Source organism: Lissotriton helveticus, chromosome 1_2 (assembly GCF_964261635.1).
Source record: "Lissotriton helveticus chromosome 1_2, aLisHel1.1, whole genome shotgun sequence".
Classification (NCBI taxonomy): Eukaryota; Metazoa; Chordata; class Amphibia; order Caudata; family Salamandridae; genus Lissotriton; species Lissotriton helveticus.
This window is the reverse complement of record NC_136058.1, coordinates 284,839,886-284,861,019: the sequence shown is the minus strand read 5'-3', so window position 1 is coordinate 284,861,019 and position 21,134 is coordinate 284,839,886. Positions and strand designations below refer to the sequence as shown.

The 21,134-nt window shown below is 46.8% G+C and overlaps 1 protein-coding gene across 1 annotated transcript in view; it reads left to right on the top strand.

Annotated features, from left to right (window-relative positions):
- The window catches only part of LOC144807851 (uncharacterized), a 182,176-nt gene extending 162,534 nt beyond the window's left edge, over window positions 1–19,642 (top strand). Inside the window, exon 2 of the mRNA XM_078673484.1 lies at window positions 18,652–19,642. Coding sequence (XP_078529610.1) covers window positions 18,652–19,457 — 806 coding nt within the window. The 3' untranslated portion in view covers window positions 19,458–19,642. The remainder of the gene's footprint in view (window positions 1–18,651) is intronic.
- Window positions 19,643–21,134: the final 1,492 nt, after the last annotated feature.

The window sequence follows — 21,134 nt, the reverse complement described above, 5'->3', positions numbered from 1 at the left end:
TCCATAGAGTTACTCACACACATAGTCACGCATGCTAACAAAGAATCAAACATCCATTTACATACATATACAGTTATACACACACCACCACACTTACTTCTACAGAAACGTACACATACTTACTCTTTTAAACAATCACTTATAGAAACATATATACGTATTCATACAGGGACTCTTCCAATCTCTCACTCTCACATATACTCACTTATATATACCAATACATACATATACTAGTTTAAAATATATGTAGTTACTTATAAAGACACTATTGACACAGTCATTCACTCACTAACACACCCATACACACACTCATCCACCAATACAGTCCTGCACACATAGGGACCGATTCACAGAATGAACTTAAGACTCAATCCTAAACTTACTACTATTTTGGTATTCACAGAATGAACTTACTACTTTTGGCATTCACAGAAGTTAGGATTTTGTCTTAAGTTTGTCTTAAGACAGACTTAAGACAGACTTAAGATAAAATCCTAACTTCTGTGAATACCAAAAGTAGTAAGTTCATTCTGTGAATACCAAAATAGTAGTAAGTTTAGGATTGAGTCTTAAGTTCATTCTGTGAATCGGGCGCATACTGTCTTCAACACATACAAACAGTGACTCACTCATTCATGCATCTATGAACTAAGTGATACCCTCCACTGAACCATACAGCCACTCATACTGATACTCGAAAAACCAAGTAATAACCCATATAGACACTCATGTAGCTACTCACCAACCAATGCAGTCACGTATACACAAAGTGAGAGACTGATACAGATATTTACATATTTAAACATTACTCACTAACCCATGTATTCACTAAGATACACTTTATCAGTCCGTTATACAATCAATTTTACACACAAAAAAATCATCCATTTAGACACTTATATACCCATTTATTCTTCCATCAACCTTGAGAATGTCAAAAGTATGCCTTACCTATGTCAAAAAATAAACCCTAAGGGGCAGATTTACAAGCCCCGTACGCCACATTTGCGCCATCGGTGGCCTTGCACTGCTTGGTAAATCTGTCTTATGGATTATTTTGTCCTTTCGTGATGTAAGGCAACACAATTGAATCATAAAGCTGACCCTAAATATTTTCTCCACACTTTGCGCTGCTATGTGTCCCTTTGCTTTGGCACAACACATACCTTAAGTTTGGAAAAATAAAACCCAAGCTCTAACTTGGGCCAGGTTTACAATATTTTGATGCACAGCATTGCAGCAAGCATTCCCCTGCACTGGCGCACAATGGACTACCAAGCGCCAACCCCTGTGCCATGGAGCAAGGGTGTCTGCATTGTAGGGGTGATTGTTTTTGTGAAGGAAGGGACACCTTCCTTCACGAGAGGTGATTTCCTCTTTCTATGTGTGCTGCATAATACAGCACACATAGAAAAAGGAAACACACGTGGAAATAAAGGTGTTTCTCCTTGTTGTGCCTCCCCTGGGGAGGCGTAGGAATATAACACATTCCCAGGTTTACCAAACACTGTAAATCTGGGAATGCGTCAGGTTCAATGGATGTTGCATGGAACCAGCCACAGCAACACCCATGAAACACCCCTTCATGCAGAGTAACGCATGAGAGGGGGCCATAGTTGCAACGCCATGAAAAGCCATGCAGGGTGACTTTATGTGGCCTTGTAAGTAAGGCCTGTGTGTGGTCCTCTCTCTAACAAGTAAACTCTCGTGTTTGATATATATATATATATTCACTAAAAATCACCACAGAAACTGACATTATCACTTAACTATAACATAACTTTAAGCTTTGTTTGTTCAGAAAATATATATATGTGTATATATTACCTACTGGCGCTTGCCAGTAGGTAGTTATAGTTATGACCTAGTTACCATACGAAAATCGCAACATTCTATTCCCAATAACTTTGGCACCGATTGACGAATCTTCGCTAAATTTTCAAAGATTCAGCAAGCGGGGGCCGAGAAAAAAGGGGGTTCCCAAAACGTGTTTTCCCCATGCAATTTTCCTTAGGAAACTTTAGCCGTAGCTACAGCCCGAACTGCTGAACGGAATTACACCAAATTTGGCAGAAAGGTAGCTCTTGGTTCAGAAAGAACTCTTTTTATTAAATAGTGTAAATCCGTCCAGTAGTTGCTGAGAAAATCAAATGTAAAAAAATAGTGATATCTATGGCCGCGGAGGATCCGCGGACCCTCCCAACCACGAGCTGTATTCTAAATGGTTGTCAACACTCCAAACCATGAAGTGTTGGCAGCCATCTTGTGCCTCGGTAGAACCGAGGCACAAGAAAACAGAAAAACAACTAGTACACCAGGTACCTCCAGTAAGCGCCACGGAGCTGCGTTGCAGAGTGTTGTAAATATGGGCATGGCCTCTGAACACCTCTCTGCAACGCAGCTCTCTGGCGCATACTGGAGGTACCTAGTGGGCCAGTTGGCTCCCAGGGACCCTCAGGATTGAAGAGGACGTAATTCCCCAACTTAAAACGCGTCACAGGACATGTTTGCAGACATGTCATCTCAGGCCCCGCCCCTTTCCTTGACCATTGGCAAACGCGCCCCCTGGCGAGTTGTAAGTTGGGGAATTAATTCCCCTTCAATACTGAGGATCCCTGAGGGCCAAATAGCCCACAAGGCACCTCCAGTATACGCCAGGGAGCTGCGTTGCAGAGAGGTGTTCAGAGGCCACGCCCCTTTTTACACCTCTGTGGCACTTACTGGAGGTACCTAGTGGGCTAGTTTGACCTTAGGGACTCTCAGGATTCAAGGGGACTGAGGGGCATATTATCAACAACAAGCGATATTTATCGATAAATAAGCTTAGCGACATATTTTTTATCGCCGCGCATCGCCGGATTTTATCGCAGAGATAAGGTGCTATTAGCAACGTTTATATCTGAGGCGGTAAAATTTCCAGCGATAGCAGCGAAATGCATGAATATCGCTGGTAATCCAGTGATATTGAGGCATTATCGCTAACAGGGTCTTAGCCTGAATATCCACCTCCCATTGGATATACAGGCTAAGAACTGGTCTGAGCAGGTTTTGGAGATATTCGCGCTTAGCGCGAATAGTTCCATCGCTATGCCTGCGTTGATAATAGGCAATAGCGATGTTAGCGACTGCTTTCAGTCACTAACAGGTTGGGTACGCCCACTTTGCATGTCATTAGCGATAAATATCGCTGACATGCAAAGTGGGTCCCAAACCGCTCGCTATCGCCTACAAGCTGTCGCTAACTGCTGTTAGCGACAGCTTGCTAATAGGACGATTAAATTATCACCGCTTAGCGGATGAAAACGGCCGCTAAAGAGGCGATAAACTCTTATCGCCCGCCTTGGTAATATGCCCCTTAATTTCCAAACTTAAAACGGCCACAGGGCACGTTTACATAGTGGTGAAGGGAGGGGACAGGGCCTGAGGTGACGTGTTCAAACACGCCCTGTGGTGTGTTTTAAGTTGGGGAAATAATTCCCCTTGAATCCTGAGGGCACCTGGGGGCCAACTAGCCCACCAGGTTCTCCCAGTAAGCGCCACTGCGCTGCGTTGCAGAGAGGTGGTCCAGGCCATGCCCCTTTTTACACCTCTCTGCAACGGCGCTTACTGTAGGTACCTAGTGGGCTAGTTTGACCCTAGGGACTCTCAGGATTCAAGGGGATTTTGGGGCATATTACCAACGATTAGCGATATTGATCGCTAACTAGGCTTAGCAACAAATATTTTATCGCTAAGCATCGCCGGAAATTATTGCTGAGATAATGTGCTATTAGCAACGTTTATCTCCAAAGCGATAAATTTTCTGGCGATAGCGCAAATATCGCTGAGAATACAGCGATATTCACGCATTAGCGACAAAATTATCTTAGCCATGTTATCCACCTCCCATTGGATAACATGGCTAAGAACTGGTCAGAGCAGGCGTTAGTTTTTGGCGATAGCGGTTATATTTCCATCGCTAAGCCTGCCTTGCTAATAGGCGATAGCAACGTTAGCGACTGCTTTCAGTCGCTAACAGGTTGGGTACGCCGTCTTTGCATGTCATTAGCGATAAATATCGCTGACATGCAAAGCGGGACCCAAAACGCTCGCTATCGCCTAAAGCTGTCGCTAACTGCTGTTAGCGACAGCTTGCTAATAGAGCGATAGAATTATCGCCGCTTAGCGTCCGAAAACGGCCGCTAAAGCGGCGATAATTGCCTATCGTCCTGTTTGGTAAAATGCCCCTTTATCCTCTAAATTAAAACGGCCACAGGGTGTGTTTGCACACGTCACCTCAGGCCCCCCTCCCTTCACCAGTGTGCAAACACGCACTATGGTGCCTTTTAAGAGGAAGATTTAATCCCCCTGCCCTATTATGTACTAGGATCTTACAGAGGAGGCCATGGTAGTCACAGGGGTACCGCAACGCATAGTGTTCCATAGTGTATGTAAGTGCCTTGTAGCATAGTACTGGCTCTAGGACTGGTTAGTCAGACTCAGTTACCACAAGTACCCATTGGAAAAAGATGAGGGTACAGGATGATTTTGCAACAAGGTTTCTTTCTGCTCCTCTGTTTGTTCTTTCTGCAAGTCTTCCTTCTTCCTGCAATTTTCTTTGTTCTTTCTTCACATGTCCTACCTCTGTAAGCATAATTAGAAACTAGCATTTAAAAAACCTTTGAAATTCACTTAAAAAACCATAGGTTTCATTCATGTTATAGTTAGAAATTAGCATTTAAAAAACCTTTGAAATTCACTGAAAAAAACATAGGTTTCAGGGGCGTTATTGATAGCTGGACATTTCACTCGTACAAAACCCTAGAAATGTCCCCGTTTATAGTTAATTCAGCTAACTATAACTTGCGCGCCCACAATGCACTGCTGATGACGTCACATATTACATCACTCATGATATGTCATCAGTGATGTCATGAGTGATGTCACTGACCATCTAAAATGACATCACTGATGACATCATCCTTGTGATAGAGTGGCAGACCTCCTCTCACACTAATATAACCTTTGATACACACACTCAAAAATAGAAACTAACAATTTCAAAACAATGGACATACCTATACCACTTACAACACACCTATTCAGTAATTCCAAGATCTACATACACATCCACTCATTCACCAACAGTCCTATACAGTCACTCATACATGTACTTACTCATCATATGTACTCCTATACATCCTGTTACACACCGCCACTCATCCATAGAGTTACTCACACACATAGTCACGCATGCTAACAAAGAATCAAACATCCATTTACATACATATACAGTTATACACACACCACCACACTTACTTCTACAGAAACGTACACATACTTACTCTTTTAAACAATCACTTATAGAAACATATATACGTATTCATACAGGGACTCTTCCAATCTCTCACTCTCACATATACTCACTTATATATACCAATACATACATATACTAGTTAAAAATATATGTAGTTACTTATAAAGACACTATTGACACAGTCATTCACTCACTAACACACCCATACACACACTCATCCACCAATACAGTCCTGCACACATACTGTCTTCAACACATACAAACAGTGACTCACTCATTCATGCATCTATGAACTAAGTGATACCCTCCACTGAACCATACAGCCACTCATACTGATACTCGAAAAACCAAGTAATAACCCATATAGACACTCATGTAGGGTATACACCCGTTACAACGGATCTTTTACTCCGCAGACCCATTACAACGCGACCATTACTCCGCATGCCATTACAACGCATTGCGCTGGGGGGCGCTCTAGGATAGGGGATAAGTATAATTTACTATCCAACACCTTCCCTAGGGTCCACGGGGACTGGAGTTAGAATAGTAAATTATACTTACCACTATCCAGCGCCCCAAGGCGCTATGCGTTGTAACGGTATGCGGAGTAAAAGTCGCGTTGTAATGGTCTGCGGAGTAAAAGTATGCGTTATAACGTCATACATCCCTCATGTAGCTACTCACCAACCAATGCAGTCACGTATACACAAAGTGAGAGACTGATACAGATATTTACATATTTAAACATTACTCACTAACCCATGTATTCACTAAGATACACTTTATCAGTCCGTTATACAATCAATTTTACACACAAAAAAATCATCCATTTAGACACTTATATACCCATTTATTCTTCCATCAACCTTGAGAATGTCAAAAGTATGCCTTACCTATGTCAAAAAATAAACCCTAAGGGGCAGATTTACAAGCCCCGTACGCCACATTTGCGCCATCGGTGGCCTTGCACTGCTTGGTAAATCTGTCTTATGGATTATTTTGTCCTTTCGTGATGTAAGGCAACACAATTGAATCATAAAGCTGACCCTAAATATTTTCTCCACACTTTGCGCTGCTATGTGTCCCTTTGCTTTGGCACAACACATACCTTAAGTTTGGAAAAATAAAACCCAAGCTCTAACTTGGGCCAGGTTTACAATATTTTGATGCACAGCATTGCAGCAAGCATTCCCCTGCACTGGCGCACAATGGACTACCAAGCGCCAACCCCTGTGCCATGGAGCAAGGGTGTCTGCGTTGTAGGGGTGATTGTTTTTGTGAAGGAAGGGACACCTTCCTTCACGAGAGGTGATTTCCTCTTTCTATGTGTGCTGCATAATACAGCACACATAGAAAAAGGAAACACACGTGGAAATAAAGGTATTTCTCCTTGTTGTGCCTCCCCTGGGGAGGCGTAGGAATATAACACATTCCCAGGTTTACCAAACACTGTAAATCTGGGAATGCGTCAGGTTCAATGGATGTTGCATGGAACCAGCCACAGCAACACCCATGAAACACCCCTTCATGCAGAGTAACGCATGAGAGGGGGCCATAGTTGCAACGCCATGAAAAGCCATGCAGGGTGACTTTATGTGGCCTTGTAAGTAAGGGCAGGCACACTGTGCCGCCGGTGAGTCAAAAAAAAGACGCACGGGGCTTATAAATAAGTCCCATAGAGCGTGCCCTGAGGGGATGTTAATTTGTGGCACAAATCCCTGTACAACACTTTTAGTAGCTAGGGATTCGAATCAAAAAGCATGGGTGGGAGTGTGGTGATGCCATGCACTACCCACTGGACTCCTGCTTGACACAAAATAATACAAAGTAACACAAACAGTTATTGGGGCATATTACCAACTAGAAGCGATAATTATCGCTAAATAGGCTTAGCGACGATTTTTTTTATCTCTGCCTATCGCTGGATATGTTAGCGGAGAAAACATGCTATTAGCAACGTTTTTCTCCATTGTGCTAAAATATCCAGCGATAGCGGCGAAATGCGTGAATATCGCTGAGAATACAGCGATATTCACGAATTAGCGACAAAATGCTCTTAGCCATGTTATCCACCTCCCATTGGATAACATGGCTAAGAACTGGTCTGAGGAGACTTTGGTTTTTGGCGATAGCGGGAATATTTCCATCGCTACGCCTGCCTTGCTATTAGGCGATAGCGACGTTAGCAACTGCTTTCAGTCGCTAACAGGTTGTGTACACCCACTTTTGTCATTAGCGATAAATATCGCTGACATGCAAAGCGGGCCCCAAATCGCTCGCGATTACCTAAAAGCTGTCGCTAACATCCGTTAGCGACAGCTTGCTAATAGAGTAATAGAATTATCGCCGCTTAGCAGCCGAAAACGGCTGCTAAACCGGCTACAATTGCCTATCGCCACCCTTGGTAATATGCCCCATTGTTTTTACTTTTAGGGCTACTTTTTGGTGCAAATGAAGGGCCTCATTTACAAGGCTGTTGGGCCGTCTGGTGCATCAGTTCTTTTGACGCACCGGCGGTGCTGTGTGCATACCCATATTTACAAGGAAAGAGGAAAACCCCATTAATGGGTATGCTTGTGCCGGAAGCTGTCTCTTCATGCACAAAAACAATCATCCCCACAATGCAGGCACCCTTGCAACATGACGTAAGGGTGCCTGGACTGGTGCAAGGCATCTAATTGTGCGCCAGTGCAGGGGAAAGCACATGAATGTGTTGTATTGTTGTTAATACGACGCATCTTTGTGCTTTTAAAATGAAGCAGCTCAGCGCAGCAAAATGGCTTGCGGCACAGCGTGATTTCTTTGTAAATGAGGCTCGGAATTTCCAAATAATAAAGCAGTGGTTTGCGTCATTTTCCATGACTGCACTAGCACAAAGATTTAATAACTCTGCGACAAAGTGTTGATAACTTGCCTCACCGTCTTTAAAAAAAAATCACATAGAAAATGTTCTCCCCAGGAGGCAAATAAAAATGTAGAAAGGGCCATGTGAATGCAAGTGTAAATAAAAATGCATGACCCAAGGATGACACAGCACCACCCATACAAAGCGATGAATGAACCGCACCTCACAGCAAACTCAGACATCTTTGATTTGGCTTTTCTGTATGACCGTTAGGAGATGTACACACATATATATATATATATATATATATATATATATATATATATATATATATATATATATATATATATATATATATATATATATATATATATATATATATATATATATATATATTTATTTTATTTAAAAAAAAATGTAATGCAGAGATCAGGCTTGATAATATGCCCCCTGGCTTTTATTGCGATCACCAGTGTAGTTGCTGCTATAGAACTCTACAGGGACCTGCGGTACTGCACTCGTTCATACCTGGCGACAGTGCTGACTCTACAGGGACCTCTGGGGACTGCCTGCGATACTGTACCCTTTCACACCTGGCGACAGTGCAGACTCTACAGGGACCTCTGGGGACAGCCTGCGACACTGCACCCTCTCAGCGTCGATGAAGACAGGGACCTCTGGGGACAGCCAGTGTTACTGCACCTCTTCCTACTCCTCCCGAGTCCAGAGACGTTATTAAGGGGTATATTATCAAGGGGTTTATCTCCGCTTTTTTGGCTTTAAAAGCCAAGAAAGCGGAGATAAAATTATCTCCCTATTACCAAGCTGTCGCTAACACCAGTTAGTGACAGCTAATAGGAGATAGCGACCATCTTGGGCCCCGCTTTGCATGTCAGTGATATTTATCACTAATGACATGCAAAGTGGGCGTGCCAAGATGTTAGCGACTGGAAACAGTCGCTAACATCGCTATCTCCTATTACCAACTTTTGGAGATATTCGCGCTAAGCGCGAATATCTCCAAAAGCTAACACCTGCCCTGAGCAGTTCTTCACCATGTTATCCAATGGGAGGTGGATAACATGGCTAAGAGCATTTGCTCGATAATGCATGAATATCGCTGACTTTTCAGCGATATTCATGCATAGCGTCCATCTTGGGCCCCACTTTGCATGTCAGTGATATTTATCACTAATGACATGCAAAGTGGGCGTGACAAGATGTTAGCGACTGGAAACAGTCGCTAACATCGCTATCTCCTATTACCAACTTATGGAGATATTCGCGCTAAGCGCGAATATCTCCAAAAGCTAACACCTGCCCTTAGCAGTTCTTAGCCATGTTATCCAATGGGAGGTGGATAACATGGCTAAGAGCATTATCTCGGTAATGCATGAATATCGCTGACTTTTCAGCGATATTCATGCATTGCGGCCGATTTTTATCGCATTTGCGATAAACCTTGGTAATACCAAGGTTTATTTGCGACAAAAATCGCCGCAGCTCAGCGGTAAATTTTTGTCTCTAACCAAGCAATAGCGATAATTATCTGAGGAGGAGGAGCCGAGACGGACGGACGTGGACCGTCTCGGCTCCCGGTCCGCGCGCTGCTCCGGCCTGAAGCCCAGCGTCCTTAGGAAGCCCTCCGCGATGCACACGCTTCCTAACTGAAGCGGAAGGTGTGGGGCACCTGCAGGGCTGCCCCCGATCGCTGCTGGTGCCTGTGGAGCGGCGCTGGTTGATTCCTCTCGATCCCTGCCTGGGACCCAACATGGCGGCCGCCCGATACCAGCCCGGGCTAAACAACAAGGATGAGGAGCGGAGCCTGTGGCGTCCTGCCGGGGGCGAGCGTGACAGGCGCTGATCACCCGAGCGGTATGTAGGGCTCCTACCGCGTCCCCCGCTGCCACCCGCCGCCACCCGCCGAGACTCTGCGGTCATTCCAGGGGCACTCCAGAAAAGGGCAGGTGATTGACGGCGGCGCCCTCTGCTGATGACGGCGCCGCCTCGTGACCATCCCCACTTACCTGCTCCGGGGGCCATACATCCGTTCTCCGCCACAGACGGGCCTGGGCCCGAGGGCAGTGATGTGCCCCCCCCTTGCTGACCACGCTGTTTCGCGCCAACGGTGCCTGACTCCAAGATGGCGCCCTTGGGGTCACGCTTTCTACGACCGGCGGATACAGGCTCCAGGGACATGAACACATGCCAGGGCGGATGAACTCACACGCAACTCGCCGGGAGCCAGCGCGACCGCATCCATAGCGCCAACACGGTCTCCCCCCCCCCACACGCTCAACGCCACCACCCACATTGTGCTTAACTGGGCTCTGGTGAGAGGCCCCTCCTTCCCTTTGCTTCAAACTTTGCTGCCCTCCATCTCTGCCTGGGCGCCTGTGGTCTCTCTCCCCTGACCCTCCTCTGGTCTCCGGATTGATCTCCTCTGCCCCAGCTCCTCTTGAAAAATGAGGCTGCAACTTTGCTACGGACTGCCTTTCTCCCCCTGGACCTGCTGGCTGTGCCAGCCCTCTTCCTGAACTTTCGGACATGGACCTCCGTGCTCCCCGCCATTTTCTCTGTATGACTTGCCTCTTCTTCTAACTTTCTCTTCCGCCTTTTTAGTGATCGCCCACTGACCTTTCGACTTTCCTATTGTCTCTCCTGTTGCCTCTGACACACTCCTCACTGTCTTGTTCATCACTCTCTGCTTCCCTCTCTTGTTTATCTCGCGTGCCTGCCTTCTCTGTGACTCTTAGAGTATATCCAGTCCTTTCCCTTCCCTATGTATATAGAGATAGCTCTAATCACTAGTATATGCTGTAGAACGTTGTGCTCTCCACCATTCCTATGTGACTCTTAGAGTATATCCAGTTATATCCCTTCCCTATGTATATAGAGATAACTCTAACGACTAGTCTCGCATTTGATTGTTTAGAGTATGTCCATGTCTATCCCCTCCCTTTGTTGATAGAGATATTACTAGTTTAGGCCTAGAGTATATCCATTTGTATACCTTTTTGTAACGCTTGTAATCCTAAGTCCGTATGCTTTTAACTGGTTCTTTTGTAATGCTAAATTTTTGCAATCATTTTACGCATGTAACCTTCAGTCCTTATGTTGTCCACTGGATCCTATGTAAAGCGCTCTGAGACCTTCGGGTAAAGTTCGTTATCTCACGTGCCTGCCCTCTCTTAGAGTATTTCCAGTCCTTTCCCTTCCCTATGTATATAGAGATAGCTCTAATCACTAGTATATGCTGTAGGCCATTGTGCTCTCCACCATTCCTATGTGACTCTTGGGCCCTCATTTATGAAAAGTGACGCATCCTTGCGCAGGCGCAGGGATGCGCCACAATTCCTTACGACGCGCTGCGTCAGAAGTTTGCGACGCGGATGCGTCACATTAATGGAATGGCGCATCATGTCGCAAGTGATGCCGTAAGCCGGAAAAAAGACACGCAGACGCTGGCGTCCTGACGTACCGGAAAGTCACGCAAGTACGAGAAAAGTGCCGTAAGTCGCAATCGCGGAACTGACGTAAGCTTACGCATCGCTGCGTCACATTTACGTTGCGTCACAATCCGGAAAACGCCAAAAATACACGCATCCATCTCCTAATTCTCCCGCAAATGGAAAAAATTGTTACCATGGAGCCTGAAGGACAGAGCAGCAGCCAAGGGAACCTTCCACATGGCAGCCAGGATGTCCAGCCACATGGCACCCAGGATGCGCAGCCTGAAACACAGGGAGAAACCCATGTCAAGAGGAAGAGGAAAATTAATTTTAGTGCTGAGGAGAACAACATACTCATAAATGAGGTCACAGACCACCAGCACCAGCTCTTTGCTAGTTCCAAGTTGCCACTATCAAAAAAAGAGGCAATTTGGCTGTCCATATTGGCAAAGGTCAACTGTGTGGCCCAATCTAAGAGGACAGTCATTGACCTGAAGGAACGTGGAACGACATAAAGCGCCGGACTAAAGAGAAAATGGCAAAAAACCGCAAAGAAGCAGCGGCGACAGGAGGAGGCAGCCCATCACAACAGGAAGAGCTGGATGACCTTGAGGAGCGGGTTGCGGCGGTCATCCCAGACGAGTTGGTGGTTGGCATTCCAGGACAGGACAGTGCAGAGCATGAGGAACCGCAAGACACACAGGGTAAGTCCCTACAAGGGGAAATGTGCAAAGAAGGTAATGTTGTGCAGTCCATAAAGTAAGGTAGCCGGCTCAATTACAGACGTGTAGTGGAAAGAGTAGTCATGCAATGTCATGAACTGTGAAGGGTCTACAAAAAGTAATGTACCAGGGACATGCACATGTCACATTTGGTAAACACCTACCCCTGTCAAAGTAATAACATATGTTCTAAGTGAAGTCCCAGCCCACTGCTGCACCTGACAAGTGCCACACGCAGGTGCAAATATCCAACTACCCTCATGAAATACCATGATGTCATTTTGATCATGTAGTGGTGTCACAATGTGCCACACCCACAATAATAGGCCACAGACAGCCATGTAACATAGTACAACATATCGTGTCATTGCACCATTCCCACATTAAAGTGTGAGAAAGCGCAATTCCAGGGCTGTTGCTGGGGGTGTACCCACAAACATCCATGTCCAATTGAGAATGTCCAATAGCAAAGTCAAACTGTAACAATGACGCTGTGCCACAAATATATGCATCCACAGGGTCTGTGTAAGGCATGCACAACCTCAAGAAATACAAACTGTTCCCTCTCGGATATACCCAACATATAGCTTTTGCATGCAAGTGGACACATAGAAAGCGGAAAAATCTGTAGATGACTGCATCATGCAGGAATGTGTCCCTTCCATGCACACAAACACTGATCCCCTGCACCGCTGGACCCCCTGCAACATGGTGCAAGTTTGCCTGGGTCGGCGCATGCCAAGCATTGCGCACCTGTGTCGTTGTGAAGGACAGGTGACACCAATAAATAGACCCTACTCATAGTCACCCCATGCAGGCCCAAAATCTGTCATTGTACTACTTTGTGCATGATCGTTTTAGCCACATCATCTGCATATGTAAGGGAAAGTACTCATGAATGTTACTCAGCATGCGAAGCCCTGTGCCACATTACACAAGCATCATGTATAACGTATGCATGGTGGGTCTGCACATCCAAATAAAAATATCAGTAGTGGTGATGTGCAATCATTACACATTTCTTTAATACATTAGCATCTGGCAATTGTGTCAGTACCTCACACCTGCATCATGGTAGGTATAGGGGTGAGCCAGTGCCACTGGGAGAGGCCTGCACCAAGGTTTGATGTACTTGAATGATGCTCCTCACATGAATGCATGACTAAAGCACTGACCAGCTACGTCTGGATGAATGACGTATATAACATGAATAACAACATGTAGTGACATGCAGTGAATACAGCACATCTATGTTGTCATGACTTTGGGGAAAACATAAGTGTACCAATGGTGTTCTTGCAGTGAAAGAACATCCAACATCAATAGTTTGCAGGAATGTGCACCATCTCACCAAAGGCCTCCATTCATGATCTGTACCTATGCATGCACTGCAGCACACCTATATTGCAAGGTGCGCAGTGCAGATGATGAACATCCAGCAAATATGCACCATAGTTAATTATACAAATGGATCATCAGCGAGTCTGCAGCACTGTGGGCCTTATTGATGAAGGCCTTGCGCCTCCGGTGCGCCACTTTTAAAAATGGAAAAAGTGACACACCGGCGGCACAAGTCCTTCAGAAATGAGGCCCCTGAAATGTAAAACACATACATGGACGCAATGAGGGAGTACCACAAAAAAATAGTCTACGATAATGCCAAGTCCTGCAAACTCGTCAAGGTCCTGCATGAATAAAACAACCTATGCTGCAAAGCTACAGACATCACCCTGGCACTACAGACCGGTGATAAGTGTCCAACAAAGTTCACCATAAAGTAAAAAATGTCACTACAACAACTTTGCTGTACACAGGAGATGCCACAGGCAGCACCACGCAAACCTCTTCCAACACAACAGCCATACTACCATACCCACCGGGACACCAGTCAAAGCTCAATGCACCCCCTCCAACATGAGATACAGCCACCTGTGGGATCACTACAGCCCTGTCCTCATCACATCAACAACAGCACCAAGATCACCCTATTCACAGCCACAGGTGACATCTGCACCCTCCGGGACCAAGAGCTGTGAGTGTGCTCCGACACAGACTAACACCACACAGATTTGCTACACTACATGAAGCAGGATTCCAAGGAACAACGCTTAACTGGGTCACTCATCCCAGCAAGAGGTCCAAGGATCCGACTGACAACCTTCGTCTTCATAATCATGTCATTCCAATGCAGAATGCAAGAGGGACCATCTATGTGTCTGACCCTTGTCAACATCAACAGGGCTGCCTCAGCGCCATTTGAAAACAAACACAACCTCAACATTGTATCCATTGCTGATGACAGACAGGTCATACTCTCTCACACCTAAGACTACACCAACCAAACACTTGAAATACATTGTGGAATGCATTACGTTGCAGTCTGCATGAACCACAGCTGCTTGAAAAATAATTCAGAGATTACAGAAGTCTGTGTCCTTGGAACAACTCTTTCTGCATGTAAAAACACCTGTTGGATCTCCCACTCTGATGGGAAGGGGCTGCGGCTACCGCTCAAAGAGACAGCTCTTGATGAGTCTTCTGAATGGGAGTAGGTCCTGGGTCTGCCGTAGGTGGGCCAGGAGGGTGTGCAAGGTCTTGGCGGCGAGGTAGGAGAAGGATCTGCTGCTGGAGGTTGATCATAGGATGCGGTGGACAGTGGTGAGGGGGAGGCTGGTGGAGTGGACCTGGCATGTGGGGGTGTAGAAGCTGAGTCTGCTGTACAGGTAGGCTGCTCCGGGCCACTGGAGTGTATTGTGCGTCTGGGTCTGGAGCTTGAAGCTAATCTACTTGCTGATGGGGAACCAGTGTAGGTCTCACATTTGGGGGAAGATGTTGCTGCGGTGTGGGACGTTGACAATCAATGAGCTGTAAGTGTATTGGATGCGTTGCAGTACTTGTAGGTGTTTGTCAGGGAATCCTCAGTACAGTGCGTTGCGGTAGTCCAGTCCGCTGCTGCTCAGCGCCTGCGTCACACTAATGTCAGTCTGGGGTGGGGATCCACTTGTAGATCCAGCATAGCATGTGGAGGCAGTTGTAGCATGAGGAGGACATGGCGTCGACCTGCTCAGACATGGAGAGGGAGGAGTACTGGATGTATAGTAAGTTGCGTGCATGGTCAGTGGGTGTTGTTGCTGTTCCCAGTGTGGTTGCCCACCAGGAGTCGTCCCAGGCTCAGGGTGTGGGTCCAAGGATGAGGACCTGTGTCATGTCCAAGTACAGTTTCAGACTGCTGCTCCTCATCCACTTGGTGAGGGAATTCTGTCCCTCGTGGAGGTTTGTTGAGGGTGTGTGTGGGCCCCTGGTGATGGAGAGGATGAGCTGGGTGTTGTTGGTGTAGGAGATGATGTAGAGTCTGTGATGGCGGCCCACGTGTACGAGGGGGACATGTACATGTTGAACAGTGTTGTGCTGAGGGATGACCCCTGGGGTACGCCGCAGATGATGTTGATGGCGTCCCATTTGATGGATGGGATTTGGAGACTCTGGACGCTCTGGGTTCTGCGGGAGAGAAAGGACGTGGTTCAGTCTAGGGCCTTCAATTGGAATCATGATTCTCGGAGGTGTGTCTTCAGAGTGTGATGGCATACCGTGTCAAAGGCGGTTGACCGGTCCAGGAGGAAGAGGGCTGCTGACTTGGTGCTGGCTAGTTGGTGCATGATGTTGTCTGTGCCGGACATGTGGACTGTCTTGCTGCTGTATGTACGTATGAATCCGGACTGGGACGGGTGAAACATGTAGGGGTCTACCAGCCCGCGGCCCAATAGCATGTACATCATTACCTAGAAGACCTTCGTTGGGAACGTGAGCAGGGAGATGGGCGGTGAGTCCCCGAGGGCCTTGGGGTGTGCCTTGTGCGTCTTGAGGAGGGCATTGCTTGTGGCGTGCCTCCATATTTCATGGAATGTTGCTGCATTGAAGAAGATGTAGGTGAACTTGTGTAGTTGTGGTATGATCGCTTCCTCTGCTTTTTACAATAAGTGGTGTGGTGATGGTACTGGTGGTGATCCAGAGTGTACGGAGTTCATGACCTTGTGTGTTGCGTCCTTTTCGACGTAGTACCAGGATGTGCTGCGGTTGGGGCTGGTGGTCCTCGCTGGGGAGGTGGAGTCTGGCATAGTTGGTGTGGATGTGGTGGTGAACCTGTCATCGATGGCACTAAACGTGCGCTGTGAGAAGATGGACAGTGAGTCCCACACTTCTTGTGATGGTGGGATGTTGACAACGTTTGCGCATGGGTTTCTCTGTTCAATAACGATGCAGAAGACATCATTGCTGTTGTGTGCATTGGTATCCAGAAAGGTTTGGAAGGAGGAGCTCTTTGCCAATCTGTTGAGGTGGTGATGTATACACGTGGCGTCCTTGTGGACTGTGTGGTTGTGCAGTGTGTGTCAATGGAGCCATGTTCACAATCTTCCGGCATGTGCGTTGGTAGGTCTGGAGGTAGTCGGTGAACCGGGTGGCTCTGCTGCAGGCGTGGCTGTTGGAGGGCAACGTGAGTGGGGCAAAGGTGTTGGTGCAGTCCTACATACACTGTCATAGTGTTTTGGGCACTGGCGACTGGGTTGGTGGGGTTGTAGTTCGGGCCCTGGCTGAGGGGTGTGACCAGCTGGTCTACGTTTACTTCTACCCAGCATTGGTGAGGCAGCAGTTGTCTGCAGTGGTGTGTGGTTGATGAATAGAAGGTAAAATTGATGCTGCGGTGGTCGGTCGAGTGCAGGTCAGTGGTGTGGTTGGAGGTGACGTGGGTGCCTGTTGAGAAGACGGGGTCCAGCTTGTGGCTGGCGGCGTGGGTTTGGTCCCGAGTAGTCTGCAGCCGGGTCTGGTGAGGTCGTTGATCAGTATGGTGGAGTTGTCGTCGTTGTTGTCCTTGAGGTGTAAGGTCAGGTCCCACAGGATGATGTGGTGCGTGGAGGGGAGTGTGTGGGTGCTGGGGAGGTCATTGATGGAGCAGCATAACTGAGCACAGGGTTGGTGTGCTGTACACGAGGGTCCTCTGAAGGTGGTGTTGGGTGTCGGTGTGGATGTGTATGTGCAGGTGGTTGGCGGTGTTGATGGTGTTGTCTGTATGGGTGCCGACCTTGAGGGTGGACTTGTGGTTGATGGTGACCCATACACAAAATCAGTCAGCGCAATCCCTGCGGTTCAACTTGTAGCTGTCTGGGATGTCTATGGTGATGTTGGTTGCAGAGGAGTAGTCCCACCAGGTCAAGTTTAATGATCACACATCTGGGGCGGAGGTGTCAAGCACATCCCAGAGCCGCATGGGCTGTGTTCGTGTGGAGTGGGTGTTGTGGATAATGCATCAGAGGTGGTTGGGTCCACTCCATGGGGGTTTGGTGATTCACTTGCATGTGAAGCTGCATGTGCGGCAGGAGAAGGGTCCCGTGTGTATGTTATTGTGGTGGCCTGGAAGCAACTGTTGTGTAGGATGGCTTTGAGTGCATGGAGGGTACCGGCGTAGTACTTGAGTCTGGTGTAGTGGCGTTAGTGGCCACAAGGGGTCCTGGCGCTGGGCATGGTCCAGGCGCAGATGGCTGCAGACTGGCTTGCTTAAGGTGTGTCTCTGGTGCGCAAGTAGCACAGTCGAGCACAGTTTGGGACATATGGGGATGTGGGAGGGAGGAGCAGCTGATAGGCGGGAGCAGCAAGTGTACATGGGGTGGTGGAACAGTGGCACTGAAACCAAAATGGTGTGCAAACAGGGTGTAAAATAGTTGTAATGAGGCCACTAATGGGACACTAATATGGTGGTACTGCACACCTGCCAGTGTGTACTCAGCAGCGGCAGCAGGGGCACACAGGGGGAGCTGGGTGTAGGTTGAGCAACATACCAGGAGCAATCTGTATTATCAAAATGTAACGTAATTAGCATGAAGACACAGGAAATGGTCCACACACAAACAACACAGCTGTGATGGCTATGACAGGTGGGATGATGGGAGATGGTAAGAAAGCCATGTCCCCAATCCTCAGTAATTGTGGCCTGATACCTGTTGCACATATATAGAGTGCAAAAAGCCACTTGGACTTGCTACTGTGCTGGAATGTGTCCCCAATATACACCAACAAAACAGACATCAGGACATGCACTCAAGTTGAATGTTGCAAGTGTGCAAGCACTGTGTGGCCATGTGCCATGTTTTTGGACAAACATTTTGAATCCATCAAATGATTCATGCCATGTCATTTTAGGTAACATGAGTGATGATGTGTAGCTTTAACTTTGACATGTTGACACACATCAAACTCAAAAAGGGTAGATGACTCAGAATTGTGCATCTGTACACCATATGTCAGACATGATCATAAACATACATCTATTTTTTATTTCAGAGCATGGCACACATCCTCATGAGCAGGAACAAATGTTTGAATCCGATGATGACGGCGTGGAAAGTGTACCAAGTGTGGACACAGACGTCATCCAGGACCTCTTACTATCAATACAAACTCCCTCTCCCCGCACCAGAAGGCAAACCAGCACAGTGGGATCTCCGCTTGCCCAACCTGGAAGCACTCCTACGCCACCTCCCACAACATCTCTGCCTCACCACTCGCCAAACACGCTGAATTCTTTTGAACAACGTGTCGTGGATGTACAGGGGCAGTTGGCACAGGAGGTGCGTAAAGGCATTGAGAGCATGGCAGGCACCCTAGAGGGAGTGCTCCATTGCCTATCATCCAATAGTGGCAGTGCGGAAACTGGTAGCAGCAATGATGCACCACCACGTACTTTGTTTCACGCCGTGAATGAGATATCAGAGGTCATGCAGCAGAGGCACAGACAAATGCCTAACACAAGTGGCAGTCTTGAAGTGGCCAACAGGCTGAGGGAAATTCAGGACACCCTTAAAGAAATGAATGCAAAACAGGATGCCTACCTGACCAAATTGGCTAACTACCAACGTGATGTAACAGCTGTGCTTGAAAATCAACAACTCATGCTCAGTGCATTCATGCGGTACCTGATGGGCATGGAACATGATGCTGGTACAATCCCATCTACATCTGCAGCCCCTGATGTGTCTATGCCTCCCGTGTCAACTGCACCACTGATTCCACCATCAGCTGTGACAACAAACACATCTGATGAAGAAGAGTCTGAAGATTGTCCAGTCCTCCGCAGAACCATGCGTTAGCATGACATATTGTACATGGACAATACATATACATTGTCTGGTGCACATAATACTGACATTGTACCACAGTAATGATGAACAACAAATTACTGCTAGCCAATGGATGTACTATTAATTATCTGTGGCCTCCCTCCATGAGGTGAACATATGATGTTGACACTCCCGTCTCACACAATAAAAACACTACTCACTCATGCATGTCTCAAATGTCATGTTGATGTATGGACTGTGCATGTACAAACTCAACCCTACTGTATGTGTCCCTTGATCAGAATAGTCCTGTCATACCTTGCTAATTGCTAACTTGTGTCACTTACATAAATGTGCACCCACAACATGCAATGTCCAACTGGCAACGTTCATAAAGTGACTAGTAACGTGTGTACAACAGCATTGCTAATGTGCAACATTACGAATGATGACTTTAGTTCGAATGAGTAACAGTACAACTTTGTACAAGGAGGGGGTGACTGGGAACACCAGATATGCTTGCACGCTACCATGATTGTGGGTCAGTCCAAGGTGTATGTATGTGATGATGAAATATCTGACATACCACATGTATGTATGAAAGGAAAACATCAGCAGGTGGCTGGCATCAAAGGCACATCCTAACGTAAGATGAGTAGCACACAATTTTATTAACTTAAGCATGGGAATAGGGACATGCTTCACACCAGTGATTGAAACAACATCACTCAACACTCACATGGTGTCTCATGTATGAAGTCCTACAAAACATTCAGTGCTGCTGCAAAGACTGTGGCCCTCATGCCTCAATGCCTTTGATACACACTTGGTACAGTCTCCTACCACTAGATCATCAAAGTGAATGTCAACTTAGATGAACATAAGCAAGGCATACCACACAACACCTTAGCCCAAGTAAGCCACACTACACACCATCCTCTGGTGTCCACATGTCTACATGTTTCACATCACAAACACCGTGATGGACATACTTTAAGGAGCACCCACACACCCCTGCCCACAGCACATCTTCCACAGGGCTGCATCCCCCATAGCACACAAACAGTGACAGTACATGGCCTCCACCATTGGAACATGCACCTCCACAGTAATAGCAAATGCTGAGAGCTACATGACATTAGCAGTTACACCCCTGCTGACCAAACAGATGTCAAGACCCACAGGCACATCTTTCCACACACATATGCAGTCAAAATCATTAACCAGAGGGTCATCATGCACCCAGTGATGTTCATAGGAACATAGAACATCCCCAATCCTCCGCCATGACAAACAACAGCATCCAGAGGTCCCTCCTACATGCCACAACAACATCCACACAATCCTCAAAGTAGGTCACACTGGCACTCCATATACACAATACATCGCATCATTGCAAGAAACAATGGGGCATATTATCAAGGGCTTTATCTCCGCTTTTTTGGCTTTAAAAGCCAAGAAAGCGGAGATAAAATTATCTCCCTATTACCAAGCTGTCGCTAACACCAGTTAGCGACAGCTAATAGGAGATAGTGACCATCTTGGGCCCCGCTTTGCATGTCAGTGATATTTATCACTAATGACATGCAAAGTGGGCGTGCCAAGATGTTAGCGACTGGAAACAGTTGCTAACATCGCTATCTCCTATTACCAACTTTTGGAGATATTCGCGCTAAGCGCGAATATCTCCAAAAGCTAACACCTGCC